At 40.6% G+C, this 15,781-nt stretch overlaps 1 protein-coding gene across 7 annotated transcripts in view; it reads right to left on the bottom strand.

Annotated features, from left to right (window-relative positions):
• Positions 1 to 15,781, bottom strand: part of DYNC1I2 (dynein cytoplasmic 1 intermediate chain 2) — a 128,750-nt gene that overhangs the window by 12,265 nt on the left and 100,704 nt on the right. For all 7 annotated transcript variants that reach the window (XM_073545866.1, XM_073545868.1, XM_073545872.1 and 4 more), the window contains 5 exons: positions 14,489 to 14,635; positions 14,056 to 14,169; positions 9,212 to 9,345; positions 7,602 to 7,746; positions 2,065 to 2,205 (listed from right to left, as the gene is read on the bottom strand). In XM_073545866.1, the coding sequence (XP_073401967.1) occupies positions 2,065 to 2,205; positions 7,602 to 7,746; positions 9,212 to 9,345; positions 14,056 to 14,169; positions 14,489 to 14,635 (681 nt within the window). The remainder of the gene's footprint in view (positions 1 to 2,064; positions 2,206 to 7,601; positions 7,747 to 9,211; positions 9,346 to 14,055; positions 14,170 to 14,488; positions 14,636 to 15,781) is intronic.

Genomic DNA, 15,781 nt, shown 5'->3' with positions numbered 1-15,781 from the left:
ATACCAGATTCCTATGATCATTCTTCTTCTTGCTGCCCTCTTCCTAATAACTTGTCTTGCGGTCGGTCTTGGTGACCACAAGTTCTCCACCTGGATGCTTGGGGGGTGAAAATAAAGTCTAGTGCCCTTTGTGGCGAAGTAGATTTTGAGTGGCGCGGTGGGAGGGGGCTGGGGTGGATTGGACCTGATATGCGTGGGGGGCGAAATATGATGCGGAGTGGCGCGGCTGGCGGGGATGGTTTTCCCGCTGAAATGAGGCACTGATGTATAATTTTGATTCTTGTTTATTTGTGGAGCCATGTTGTTTATAGGCTCAATTTTATGCAAATATCTGTGTTTTGAGATTTCTTCTTTTTATTTATTCTTACACAGGAAGAGTTTTACCCTTTAAATAATATCTGCTCTCAATGTAATTTTTACTAGCTATATAAGATGTCATATTCTTTCTGTATTGATTCCTGAATGTTTAATAAAAAAGATCTGATTCAAAAACAAGTTCTCCACCTGATGCTACGTGACAAGCGTTCACAGATATTTCTTTGGGTGGGGGAGGGGGGATTAAAGAGTAATCATTTGTCAAATCTTTTATATATATTTTTTTAGGAACGCTCAATTGCTTTCTGATTGGCGGACATCCAGGTACTGAGACCTACCATCGATTATTCAAAAGACCTTTAAGAAGTGTACAGCTCAGGAGATAGGAGCTCACATCTCTGGCCTGAGCAACAGTGATGAGCGAACGAGCTGACATAAGGTGTTATCAGAGTCTGCTTGAATAATATGTTCGAGTCCCCGCAGCTGCATGTCTCGGGGCTGTTCAACACATGCAGGGATTTCCTGTTTTGTTAGACAATCCCTGCATATGTTGTTGCTGTCGAAAAGCTGTGAAACATGCAGCCGCAGAGATTCAAACATATTATTTGAGCACGCCAAAGACATTCTTTTAGCACCCGAGCATGCTCAGATAACACCTTATCAGAGCACGTTCGCTAATCACTATTGAGAATTTAAATGGATGATGGGGGATCTCCGGACCGGGATATCCACCATTCTAAAACCAATTAAGGGACAGATAAAAAAATTGGCAAATGTTTAGTTAATCTAAACAGGTATGTGCCTGTAGACAGATATCTCAAGGCATAGTGGGCATGGTTCACATAGTGGCAAGTGGTTCCGCTGAGGTTTATATCTGAACCCCTGCAAAATGGGATTTGGGTGTAAGCGCCTAGTTGAGGCAGGCAGCAAGATATAGCCGACTAGGTCTTGGTGCCTGCCTCCAAAAGGTGGATACTGCCGAAAATTACGCACAAGAGAGTACACAGTAACTCCGTCTACATCATTATAGTCAATGTTCCCATCAGTGCACACACTTGAATCCAGTTTTGCAGGGGTTTGGACGTAAACCCCCGACGTAGCCACTGACCACAGTGGCAACCGCTATGTGAACCCTGCTTTAGAGACAAGTTGACTCAGTCAGTCGATTTCAATGGAATAAGTTGGTCAGCTCAGGGTCTCCCAAATCTTCCCTGATAGATGAAGACAGGATAGGAAGGATCTGGCTTGTTAAATATCAAAGCTCGATCCTTTTGTTTTCCCCGGTGGTGCGGTGATAAGACATTAAGTAGTGGCAGTGTATCAAAGTCCGGAGAAATAGGTGTATGGGCACATTATGGCTTACAGACAACAGAGATGAGCTCTATTAGGTGTACTGACACTTTTGCAGAACATAACACTATATTTTATCGAAGACTGAAATTTTGTTTTGGCTTATTACATTTTATGGTATAATAAATAGAGTCTGCCGAGAACCAGAAGTCCTAGGTGGCTTTTCTCCATTAACCTCTTGAGTGGAAACGGAACCCGTGCACCTTGCATTATCTGTAATTGGTAGAGATCTGAACTCAATGTTATTTATAAATGTATATATCAATTCTCATCTATAACCATCATATATTCGCCATCAAAAGCGGGATAAAAATTGTTATCCAAGATGGAGCTTTCTAATTTTTAGAAAAACTATGCTTCTTTCACCCGAGTACAGTCCTCTATGTAGCTCCTTCTTACCTCTGTATCATTGTTGAGGTTCCACAGATCCAATCGCCCCACTCCATCCACACAAGCAAACAGGGCGGGATGAGTGGGAGACCACATGACGTCATAGACGTAATCAGAATTGTCCTCAAATGAATACAAAGGTTTGTTATTCTACAAGACAAATGCAAAATAAAAAGAGTGAATAAAGAGAATAAGGAGTCAAAATGCAGTAGTCAATAATAGTCATGAAGGCAGGACAGTACAATAAAGAATCTTGTATGCAGTTATCCTCCATTAGAGTTAAAGGGATACTCCTGTTGCTGAAAATCAAAAGCTAATACACATTCATGATCTGTGTGAGTCTACACGGTTACCACCATCTGTGCATGGAGAGATAGGGAATTTGAACAAGCATACAGCCCAGGAAAAGTGAGAGCCAAGATAAGGACAACTACTCTAGAAGCTTCCATTGGTGGGGGGGCAGCGATCATTTTTACAGGACGGATAACAGGTCCTGAGAGGGAAAGGGGAGGAGATGAGCAGCTGACCATTGTATAAAATTCAATGGATCGGAGAGAGACGACATTGCATATCCGCCATTTATTTCCATCACTGCACTGCACATATTGTAGTGGCTGTGCCAGATATTACAGCTTAGGTCCCATTTATCTAAAAAAGACGTGTCACCAGTTCAACAGTGGGAATTCTTTGCTCTTATTTCATTCCCGATGCTCACCTAAGCATCACGTTTTTTTTTTTATGTGAATCCAACATATGGTTCCAAGAGATATAGGACTTTTATTTAGTGCTCATTTTTTATGCTCTTTTCCAAAGGGGAGGTGCTCACAGGGTGCAAATACAGAGAAACCTAAAGACAAGCCCCAGAGGATCATGTGAGCCACACCCCCACGGTGAAGACCGTACAAAATAGCACTAAATAAAGTCCATATCTCTAGAAATGTATGGCAGAGTTAAAAAAAAAAAAAAAATGTAACTAAATACACAGGGAAGTGACAGCGATAAATTATAATAAAATAAATAACTTGAACAGATGGCTTCAGCCTCTTCAATTATCCGACTTTGGGGCTTCCAGAAAGTCGGATACCAGCCAGCAGGCTGGGACTGGCCAATAGGAGAATCCTCCAGGAGGCCCCAGTGAAGGAGTGCTGATGAGCAATAATATTACACTTGATTCACAACTGGTGGAAAAAGGTATCATCTATTCATTCTGTAAACAAACTAGCCAAATTAACATTACATAGAACCAAAAGATAATATTGTGTACTAGGGACCGGTTATTTTTGCATGTGGATGAATAGTCGGACCCCAAGAATCAACGACCAATATGGCTAAAAAAGCTTGTAGATTTTATCCAGCTTTTAGAGTAAGCAATTAGTGATGAGTGAAAGTGTTCGGATAAGGTGCTATCCGATAATGCTCGTGTGTTAACAGTGACTTCGGCGTGCTCAAAAAATATGTATGAGTCCCCATGGCTGCATGTATAGCAGCTGTTCGACGGTCACACCATAAGCAGGGATCCTGGTATGTGTTGTGTCTGTCAAAAGGCTGCGAGACATGCAGCCGCAGGCACTCGAACATATCGAGCCCGCCGAAGACACTCTGTCAGCATCCGAGCATGATCCGATAACACTTTATCTGAGGACGTTCGCTCATCACTATTAGCAATGTATCATATATAACTAGGCAGGATTTACCATTACTGAGCCTGGGGTGACTAGTTCCTTATAGGAACATTAATGGAGGACGGTAAAGGACAAGTCAAGTGCTTTTACTTACCAGTCATAACTTATAATGTTAGATGCATTTTTTAGGGGGTGGGGGGACTGTCAATCAGACATTGGAGAATACGGCAATCAGTGTCATTTCGACGGTTCATCAGACAAAGATATCATGACTGGCAGACACCACATTGTAACTACACGGTAATGTTACCATATGGAGTAATAATCCCCATTTAAAAAGTGCAGTAAAAGCCCAGACACGACTTTCAGAAAGGCGTTTTATTTTGTTTGGTCGTGTAGAAAAAAAAACAACTTTTTTTTTTCCCACATAGAGGCAACATTTTCTAGGTGGATGATTATTGGTTTCTTATCTGTTGAATAGAGGAATAGCGGCTCTGAGTGCAATGTGTATGTAAGTATCGAGGTTTATTTGACTAAAGCAGCGCTAATACTTACATTTGACGATTGCTACCTTCCCCTGGTTTTCTGCCTAATTACCTCCTTCACAAAGTACTGATATTGCTACACTTACAAACAATTTATTGAAGGAATTGCCGCCATGAGTGACAGGTGAGCATCATGCGAGCAGCTCGCGGTATTATTCTGTCTAAAACGCGCTTTTTCTTCATAATGATTATAGAGAAATATCTTCTATGCACACACTAAACATTTTTGAATGTCATCTTTCGGTAAAATTATTTTCTCAAAGGCTTGTCAGGAAAGCGAGAAGTACAATATCGGGGGATTTTTATTTTATATACCGTATATTATTTATTTATTATTTTATTTATTTATTTTTTACAATCAGGCCCCGGTGAGCGACTATACAGAGACTCGTGTGCCTGCGAACACAACAAGCAATTTCCAATTAACAACTCTTACATCTACAAAACTATAATTAAAGATCATTTGTATTCGCACTTCCTCCTCGGATTTATACAGACGACTTCACAACCTGAAATCTGCTTCTATTTCTCAGCCAAACTTTCTATTCCCTTCTTGAAAAATAGAATTATTTCATTTAGAACCACCTACAGGATTGTTCATTAATGGAGAAATGGGAACGGCAACTCCTGGGGATCCTGAACAATTCAGCATTAGGCAAGAACAAAATGGATTTGTGCTGAAAAAAGCATTTCGGGGAAGAAAAAAAAAAAAAAAAAAAAGTATTCTTCTAATCAAAAAGGAGCCGACCTGACTTCACAGCTTTTATGACATTGCAACAACACAGAAAATTAAAGAAAACTTAACCCCAAAAGGTATAGTAAACGGACGGGCCAGGTACGGTTTACAAAACAATACATTTTAATGATTGCCCCACCTCTGTTGCTGCCTGTCCTCCGCTGGCTTTCTAAAGGCACCTGCTTCCCTTTGCTGGCGCTGTTGGCATCAACGTCGGGTCTGACATCAAGACAAGCACTGCCTCATGTGACAGGATTGTCATGGCGAGTGTGAGATGTTTTTTTTTTTACCCCTTTCCTAACACATCAAATTCCTAAAAATTCTCTTGTTTCCTAAAATCTGTGAATTTTGGGAAATTTTAAACAAATTCTTTCTTTTTACAATCAATTCGCCAAGATCAGAGTCAGGTTCACTGCCACTTGTAAATTGGATATACTGTATATTTACCATTCACGTAATAAATAGCAACTACTAATTCAGTATATTGGCTTTGTTGCTGGTACTGATGCTAAGGTACGGCATGTTTTATAGGTCACATGTGCTTTTAACATCAAAACTTTGATATTTATCTGTGCACCTCCTGCTTGATCAGTGTCTGGACAGAGCAATGTTCAGTAATATTTACCATATTTTTCAGACTTCAAGACTCGCCCCAAATTTAGACAGCGGAAAAAAGGAAAAACATAGGTTCGGCTAATTGGAACTTCACTGGCAGTGTAAAGTAGTGGAGGGGTCAATATCACTAATTTTAGAGCAACAGGGTAGAATAGGAGGTAACAGATCTATATTGTTAGTGTTTATCTGAAGCTTGTATATTATACACAAATAATGCTACAACACACATGATGTACATATCACTGCTGCAGCTACAGGGCGTGCACCTCAGCTACAGCACCGCTGCGGCACCCAGCACCGCTGCGGCACCCAGCACCGCTGCGGCCCGCCTGTTTTTTTTCATGGACTGTGTGCACATACAATACTCAGAGATGTGTGTTTTTTTTCTGCTTATCACAATTGAAAAAGACCAATACAAATCCATGGGTGGGAGAAAAAAGAACCGCAAACAGATGGCATCAGTGTCCAATCTGTGTGCTGTACATATTTAACATTACCAAGAAATGGAGATTTGTAGTTTATTGATCCATCAGTGAAAAATACTGCCAATACGCCGATTGTAAAAATGGACAAACGGACCATACACTGATCCAAAACACTGATGACACCGATCCAAAACACTGATGACATTGGTACCATTTTTTCATCTACGTGTTTAAACACGAACGTATAAATGAAACCTCAAACACACTTTTTAGCAAGATTTTCTCTTGCTAAAAAGTATGACTATAGCCCAAGAAATATGGTACATATTTGCCATTGGATGTACAGCACAAACAATCTGCAATCTGTAAAGATACTGTTGCTATTTACATCAGTCGCTGTTCCCAGAGGGGCTCACAGTCTAATTTGTGTATCTCACACACATCAGGGAAGTTTTAATAGCAGGTAAAACAACCTATCAGTATGATTTTGGAGTGTGGGAGGAAAATAAGGTATCTGGAGAAAACCCACGCAAAGACGTAAAATATATACAATATCTCCATACAGATATATGCATTCTGTGAAGTGTGGTTTTCATGTCAGGTAATGTTTAGTAACTAAAAGTCAGGAAAAAATAAGTTAAAATAAAAAAAGAATCGTCTATATTACAGTAGCATAGGTTTTATGCTATAGCTATGATAAGTTGAAAGCCTACTTTACAATGTGCCATATTAAGATATATAGTTTGGAAGAAACTAGCAAAATTGTGCTGTGGATGTGCTATACATTTTATCATTTGCATAACAAAAGGATGAATTCTGAGGCAATAACAGTAGAATAAATTAACAAGCGGCAAATTTCAAATGTGAAGAACTGGTCAACCTTATATAACCTTAATTGATACCTAGGTCTAAAATATAAGGTATGGAATTTTCTGATATAAACCCTTGAGAACGCTTGATAAGGCGAAACCAGAAGGGTTATGTACAATTGATGTTTTATCTGATGATCTAGTTAGAATATGCAACTATCTAAAACAAAGCTGGAATAATGCTTTGGATTAGGATCAGTGCAGTTGTGAAATTGGACCTTTTTTTGAAGCAAAGGAGCATCTGTAGAAGCAGATTGGAGACTAGTGTGTATCCATCTGATGGTGCCGGAAAATATTTGCAGTTTAAAAACAGTGGGGAGGGTGACAAAGAAATCCAGTTCAAGTGTAAAGAACAGTTTTAGACAAGAAGTGGTGAGAACTTTTGGGGAGTAGAGACAAAGACTGTTGCTGGGGGTTATAGAATATTAACATATTAATATCCTTACCCACAACTAGCTCCTTGCCTACAAGTTATGGTGTTGGTCAATTTTTTCAACTAATGGTAACGTACTCTTAGGGCAGGGGGTGTCAGGCAAAAGTCTACCAACTGGTCCAGTAGTAATGGGAGGAAGAATAACAATTTTTGGCCAGAACACAGGTTGTAACTCCGCATACGAACAGGTCAAGCAATGCAGAGATTTTACAACAGTTTATCAGAATATAGATATATGAATGGTGGCTTTTACATTCACATGCATTGTGCTCACTCTAACATATAAAAGATCTTTATTTACCTTTGTTGTCCACAGTTTTACCGTCCAATCAAAGGAGGAGGTGACGAAAAGGTGAGAGAAGTCCACGGCTCCCACAGCGGAGTGGCAATGGATCCCGGTGATGGGTCCTTGATGTCCTTCAAACATTTCACTTATACCGGCTTTGCTACAAAACAAGATATCAAAGGGTTTACAGGCTAGCATGCGTGCATATTTTATTTAGCTGTGTTTTGAAAGTTTTTTTTACATTTGGGAACCAATGAAGAAGCAATACCAGCGAAACGTGTGGAAGCCGCCACCTCATTCACACAGATCTTTAGATACACTGCCCCCCATCTGTGTGTATAACAAGTGCTTGGTCATTTGCTGCTATTCCTGCTATTTTGTCTATTAGTGGTCGCTTGATACTACATTGCTTGGGTATACACAGTATTTGTTCATACCCTGTAAGTAGCGGCGCTATTGTTAACCCGGTGGAGTTTGCTCATTACTAGTGATGAATGAACGTGCTTGGATAAGGAGTTATCAGAGCATGCTCAGGTGTCTTCTGCGTGCTCGAATAATATGTTCAAGTCCCTGTGGCTGCATGTCTCGCGGCAGTTCAACAGCTGCAACACATGCAGGGATTGCCTGTTAGGACAGCCGTGAGACATGCCGCCAAGGGGACCCACCTGTGTACGGACATTGGGAGGAGAGAGAGAGAGAAAGAGAGAGAATTTTTCAGGCGCCGAACAGAGTTTAGGGTTAAATTTGTGGCCGAGGCAAGTACTCCAGGCATGTGCAATGTAAAATGCGGATCCGGCCGCCCGAAAAAACGTTGCTTTGTCCGTCCAGGCATGACGGTGGACGCCAAAATTTTGGCGGATCGGCAAAATAACGGATCCAACGAATGGCAATCAGTCAAGATCCGCCGGTAATGCAACTCAATGTGAAAAAAACAGATCTGCCAAGCACAATGGCGGATCCGTTTTTTTTTGGCAAAACGGCGGATTTTGACTGATGGTAACATACGGATGTGTGAAACAGGCCTTAATTAGAAGATACAAAAATACCAATAATATGGATAATAGGGTTTTTTTTGGAAGGTACCTTCCTTTTTTATGCATATTTTGCACGACCACTCCTGCTGCTACGGTCTTATTAGTAGCACTTGTCTATACATTCAAATTTTATTTGGTAACCGATAATTAAAAGATTCAGCATTTCTGGTTTGTAATTAGGTGAAAGCTTTGCGGGCATAAAAACCTGTAAAAAACTGTGCGCCATTTTCTCTTGCGCTACTTGAGGGGACATGTATTCGAGAGCTCATTTGTGCACGCTTTATCCTTATTTTTCTTTTTATATTAAAAAGGGTGGGGCTGCCCTACAATATTTTTTTGACTTATTTTAAACACTTGAAGGTAAAAAAAAAAAAAAAAAAATAGAAGCAAAGAAAAAATGACAATCAGCAGAGGTAGATACAGAGCCATTCACGCTTTGTCTTTTAGTCCTCCCTAAATGGGGAAATGTCTATTAAATATGTAACCAGAGATTTCTTGCCGATACGTCCGACTTGGATGGGGGGAGTGGGGGCTTTCTTCCTTGTCATCTTTATGAATTGCGTGAAGAAAGGATTGAACGCTTTATTCTACCTTCCATGGCGGCATGCTGTGTAGACAGACCCTTCTTCACTTCCCACCACAAAGTTGTTGACATCTCCCACCGGGAAGGACATACAGGTGACAGCTACGGCCTTCGATTGCTTGTGAACTAACTCCATGCTGTCCTGGAAAAAAGTGGGGAGGCAAAATATAGATTGTCATGCTCCGAGCATTGTGTTCTCCATGCTACATAATGACTGTCGCTTACAAGGAGGCTTACATTTCAGATTTACAAAAGGTTAAACAAAAATATGCTAAAATAATGGATAAAATCTGGTGAAAAAACAGAAAACCCACATAAACATGTTACACTGACGAATGATCCCTCCGTACACATAGGAGTTTTAAAAATAAATAAAATGCTGTATCTTTCAGACTATAAGATGCACCTTTTCCCCAAATTGTTTTAGTCCAAATATAACTTACCGGGATGGTGTGTGTAGGTACCGCGATAAAATGGCCGCTGGAGGTAGCACTCGGCGCAGATTGATATCTCGGTTGGGAAAAGATCCCAGTCTGCGCATGAGCTGCCTCCGGCGGTACATGGCTTCGGGAGAGTGGCGGTCGGGAAAGCAGTGCACTCAGCTCCGCACCACAGCTAATAATGTGACACCGCTCCACCACCGCCGCCCCCACATAAGATATCTTAAATTTGGACTATAAGGACCCCCATATTATAAAAAATATATATTTTCCTTGCCAAAATTTTGGGTGCGTCCAATGGATCTGTGCGTACTATAGTCTGAAAAATACGTAAAAACTTAGCAGGATGTGATAGCGCAAGTATTTAAAGCAGGAGACAAAGGTTTTCTTTCCTCCATTAATATTAATCACCTTAATGGTTGCCAAGCCCCTACCCATTGTTAGAACAAGACCCACGCTTTCCCAGTTCCTCCTACTATAGCGGACTGCTAATCAGAAGTAAAGTGATTGTGGAGCTTGCGCATAGCTAGCTGATGGCGACTTACAGTGCCTTGCGAAAGTATTCGGCCTCCTGGAACTATTCAACCTTTTCCCACATATCATACTTCAAACATAAAGATACCAAATGTAAATTTTTGGTGAAGAATCAACAACAAGTGGAACACAATTGTGAAGTTGAACGAAATTTATTGGTTGTTTTAAATTTTTGTGGAAATTCAAAAACTGAAAAGTGGGGCGTGCAATATTATTCAGCCCCTTTACTTTCAGTGCAGCAAACTCACTCCAGAAGTTCATTGTGGATCTCTGAATGATCCAATGTTGTCCTAAATGACTAATGATGATAAATATAATCCACCTGTGTGTAATCAAGTCTCCGTATAGATGCACATGCTCTGTGATAGTCTCAGGGTTCTGTTTGATGCACAGAGAGCATCATGAAGACCAAGGAACACAACAGGCACGTCCGTGATACGGTTGTGGAGAAGTTTAAAGCCGGATTTGGATACAAAATGATTTCCAAAACTTTAAACATCCCAAGGAGCAATGCGCAAACAATCATATTGAAATGGAAGGAGAATCATACCATTGTAAATCTACCAAGACCTGGCCGTCCCTCTAGACTTTCATCTCAAACAAGGAGAAGTCTGATCAGAGATGCAGTCAAGAGGCCCATGATCACTCTGGATGAACTGCAGAGATCTACAGCTGAGGTGGGACAGTCTGTCCATAGGACAACAATCAGTCGTACACTGCACAATTTTGGCCTTTACGGAAGAGTGTCAAGAAGAAAGCCATTTCTCAAAGATATCCATAAAAAGTGTCATTTAAAGTTTGCAACAAGCCACCTGGGAGACACACCAAACATGTGGAAGAAGGTGCTCTGGTCAGATTAAACCAAAATCGAACTTTTTGGCAACAATGCCAAATGATATGTTTGGAGTAAAGGCAACACAGCTCATCACCCTGAACACACCATCCCCACTGTCAAACATGGTGGTGGCAGCATCACGGTTTGGGCCTGGTTTTCTTCAGCAGGGACAGGGAAGATGGTTAAAATTGATGGGAAGATGGATGGAGCCAAATACAGGACCATTCTTGAAGAAAACCTGATGGGAGTCTGCAAAAGACCTGAAACTGGGACGGAGATTTGTCTTCCAACAAGGCAATGATCCCAAAAAAAGCTAAATGGAATGGTTCACAAATAAACGTATCCAGGTGTTAGAATGGCCAAGTCAAAGTCCAGACCTGAATCCAATCGAGAATCTGTGGAAAGCGCTGAAAACTGCTGTTCACAAACGATCTCCATCAGACCTCACTGTGCTCGAGCTGTTTGCCAAGGAAGAATGGGCAAGAATTTCAGTTTCTCGATGTACAAAACTGATAGAGACATACCCCCAAGCAACTTGCAGCTGTAATCGCAGCAAAAGGTGACGCAACAAAGTATTAAGTTAAAGGGGCCGAAAAATATTGCACGCCGCACTTTTCAGTTTTTGAATTTCCACAAAAATTTAAAGTAACCAATAAATTTTGTTCAACTTCACAATTGTGTCCCACTTGTTGAGTCTTCACCAAAAATTTACATTTGGCATCTTTATGTTTGAAGCATGATATGTGGGAAAAGGTTGAAAAGTTCCAGGGGGCCGAATACTTTGGCAAGGCACTGTACATCTGGTTACATAAACCCCCTCACATCCCCCCAAAAAGCATATATGGGAATACAGGGCATTAAAATGTAAATGTAAATTAATCTGCTTCTGTTTATCTGTTGCTGCATTACCGAGTAACTTGTATTCTCATTCATATGCAAATGAGGTGTTAAGTGCTCTGAGCATTAGAGAGCACTTCCTGAGCCACCAGCCTTTTTAGCTTGACTGATAGCTCATCGTGCATGCCATCAGACAGGCAAGGAAATAGCACAGTGAGCTGACAGCGAGCCATCAGTCAAGTTAAAGAGGCTGCTGTTGGGTGGATATAACAAGCTCTGGAGGCAGTGGCTAAGAAAGTGCTCTGTCAAACTTAATGCCTCTGGTGAAGGCTAATTCCTCAGGAATGCAACAACAGATAGAAACATAAAGGTGTACATAGATTTAAATTTCAAAGACCTGCATGACCAAATATGCTGGTTGAGAAGAAGTGGGGTAGGGTTGGTAATACTGACAGGGGACAGAAACAAAGCTTAAAGAGAATCTCTTATGCTTATCTGCTCATGCTCCAACAATTCATGTCTCATTCGCATGTCAATACTGCAGAAAAAAGACCCGGACTGCTTGGAACTAAAATATCAATTGTACTACAGTTTTTGTTTTTTTTTCAGTAATAGTTTTAAAGGGAATCTGTAACCAGGTTTTTACCACCAAATCTGATAGGAACATAATGTAAAGTCAGAGACCCTGATTCAAGTGATGTGTCACTTACTGGGCTGCTGGCTGTAGTTTTGATAAGTGTTATCTTCCATATTCATGAACTCTTTATAATCCCGCCCACCACCAACGATAGGCAGCTTTCAGCCTATGCACAGGGTGCACAGAAATCTGCCACTGTTGTGTGCGGGGTTATACACAGCTCAGCATTCAGAGAACTGCAAAATCTGCAGGCGAGAAAACGTACGGTATTTTATCAAATCTGCAGCAACAAAGTAAAATAAGCGACATTCCTGGAATCAGGGACTCTTACCCTACATTATGCTGCTCTCAGATGGGGCAGTAAAATCCTGGTGACAGATTCACTTTAACGGTACAATTTTATTTTATTTTTTAAACTAGGGGGGATATTTTGTCTCTTATATTAGATCATTCTTGGAGAGGGTAAGTTATGTGTAATAGGGACTGGGATATTAGTTTATTAAAAGCAGAAAAATATCCTGCCAGTAAAAAGAGTACATCCCTCTAATGTGTAATTGGAGCCTACTACTGCTCTTAATAAAATAAACCCCCAATTATTGCAATCAAATGGTTCCCACATCAGAGTCCCTGCAAACAGCAGAATATTCATCCGAGCTTTACTGACAAGTAACTCATCACTGCAAACACAAAGATGAGCTCAGCGAGGACGTATATCAAGTGTATCCCGTGACGTGCGCTGCACAATCAGATTCAATTTTCGCTTCTACTTTAGTGCCGATCCCTTGAGGACTGACCATTATCTAGCAGAGTAGGGAAAGTTCAGCATTAGTTGCAGATGTTCGGTGCAACAAATACCTACTAAGAATTCCTTTACACTAAGGTCGTCTTTTGTTTTCTTTCTGCCTTATTTTCAGGCATTTTTCACATGCATTTTCATGCTATTTTAAGTCCTACAGATAAGTCTATGGGAAAATGATAAAAGTGGCAAAAAAAAAATAAAATAATAATTTCAGTTTAGTGTGTTTAATATTTCCTACTGACTTTCAGACATCTGGCTGGGAAAAAAAAGTGGAAGAAAATGTTTAATCCGAGTTTAAGACACTTTCTGCTCCTTGTCCGAAAAGGGGGCTTTTGATATTGCAAACATGGGTACGGTTAAGAGGAAAAGTGGCCTAAAGAAACGGCCTGTGCCAAAAGGTGTGGCAAAAATGTGGTACAAAATTCATACACAAAGAAAAATCAACTAAGTTGTGAAAACGTATATTATTATGGTCTAGATGACGTCATAATTATAGAACAGCGTAAAGCCTAATGATAAATTAGAATTGGCATCAATAAATCAGCCCCAATGTGTAAAAAAAAAATATCCTAAAATCCGTAGATTGTTTTAAAAATTTATTTCTGGAGTGGAGGAATATTAGGGAGTTGACATGGACTCTATAACAATACAAGCTAACTGCAGAGAAGCAATAAAGGCCAGACTCAATGTCCAGCTGAAAACATAGATTTTGTCTTTTTTTATTGTTTTTTGCTTTTAACTTTTTAAATGATTCCCAATTGTGGGCTTACCTGCGGCTGAGAGAGCATATCAAGGCTCCAAGAACAGATCTTGCCATCTGTTGATATGCTGATCAAATTGTGGGCGTTCTGTGTGCCAACCACATTTACACAGTACACCGGGTGCTAAAAGAAAAATATATTTATTGTTTAACATGCTATGCATTTATTGATTTAGCAAATATATATATATATTTATTTGTACCCTAAATTATTAATGAATATTAAAAAATCCGCCTTCCCATTGCTTCGCTTTACTCATGAAGCAGAAACAGAAATTTGTGCAAATCTTTAAACTATCCACACTGTCATGCATCAAAAGATATTCCAGTTTAATAACTACCTATTCAATTAGTAAACAAAATGTTACTTTTGTTAATTCTGTGTCTAATAACTGGATTTGGCTCCTGAAGGACGGATGCATCCCTATCGACTTATCCCTTACCGTATGAGCAGCGGCAGACAGCGGTGTCCTCTGGACCGGCGTCCTCTTGTTACTTCGATTGTCCCACAAGACAATTTGGCCTGAATAAGTCCCACCAACTACCAGGTTAGGGTGAAACTTTGCAAAAGCAGCCGACATAACCGCAGACTAGAAAAAAAAACAAAGAACAAAACACAAATATACCAACAAAACAGTAGCTAAAATTAACAGGCTTATATAAAGAATCTTAACGGGGTTGTCCCATCTTGTACATTTATGGTATACCCATCCACAGGACACAAATGTCTGACAGTTATAGGTCCCAAGGCTGGGAAGAGCATCTACACTGGTATCAGCCCCGGGAGTGGTGAGGCCGACTTATTGGGGTTGTGTGTCCTACCATTGACATTAAATGGTATGTGTTACCAGAAAATTTCTTAATTTTGAAATTACATTTTTAATGTTAAATATATTCTTAAAAAATATATATTTTTTTAAATTTTCATCTGGTAATTCTGACACTGGCCTTTATGCTTTATACTAAACTCACGTTTACTGCTCTACATATAAGACTTTTCAGCAGTCTCATTGCCATCACAGGCAGGATTACAATGACAGGTAACAGCTCTATACATATAATATTATAGCACAGAATGTACCAATCACAATAACAGGATTTTTGTTGCTTACGGTAAAATATGTTTCTCGGAGCCTTCATTGGGAGACACAGGAACCATGGGTGTATCCTGCTGACACTAGGAGGCTGACACTATGCACATAAGAAAAATTAGCTCCTCCTCCGCAGTATACACCCCACCGACTGGCGCTGAATTAGTTAGTGAGAAAGCAGTAGAAGTAGTGGAATAGAGAACAAATACACAACTCAACTGTAACTATAATACACAAAACCTATGACCGAAGTTGTGAAAAATGGGAGGGTGCTGTGTCCCCCAATGAAGGCTCCGAGAAACAGATTTTACGGTAAGCAACCAAAAATCCTGCTTTCTCCATCGCTTCATTGGGGGACACAGGAACCATAGGATGTCCCAAAACAGTCCCTGGGGAGGGAAAGCAAACTTCCATCAGGCCAGCGGACTCACCACCGCTGCCTGCAAGATCCTTCTCCCTAGGCTGGCATCCGCCGAAGCGTAGGTGTGGACCCTGTAGAATTTCACAAACGTGTGAACAGATGACCACGTTGCAGCTTTGCAAAGCTGCAGTGCCGAAGCTCTGTGGTGCACCGCCCCAGGAGGCACCCACTGCCCGAGTGGAGTGAGCCCTAACCCCTGGAGGAGGCATTCTGCTCTTGACCCG

The sequence above is a fragment of the Dendrobates tinctorius genome, unplaced genomic scaffold (assembly GCF_039654945.1).
Source record: "Dendrobates tinctorius isolate UK_male_01 unplaced genomic scaffold, ASM3965494v1 ptg000143l, whole genome shotgun sequence".
NCBI lineage: Eukaryota > Metazoa > Chordata > Amphibia > Anura > Dendrobatidae > Dendrobates > Dendrobates tinctorius.
Note: the sequence above shows the minus strand (reverse complement) of the source record. Positions and strands in the feature narration are given on the sequence as shown.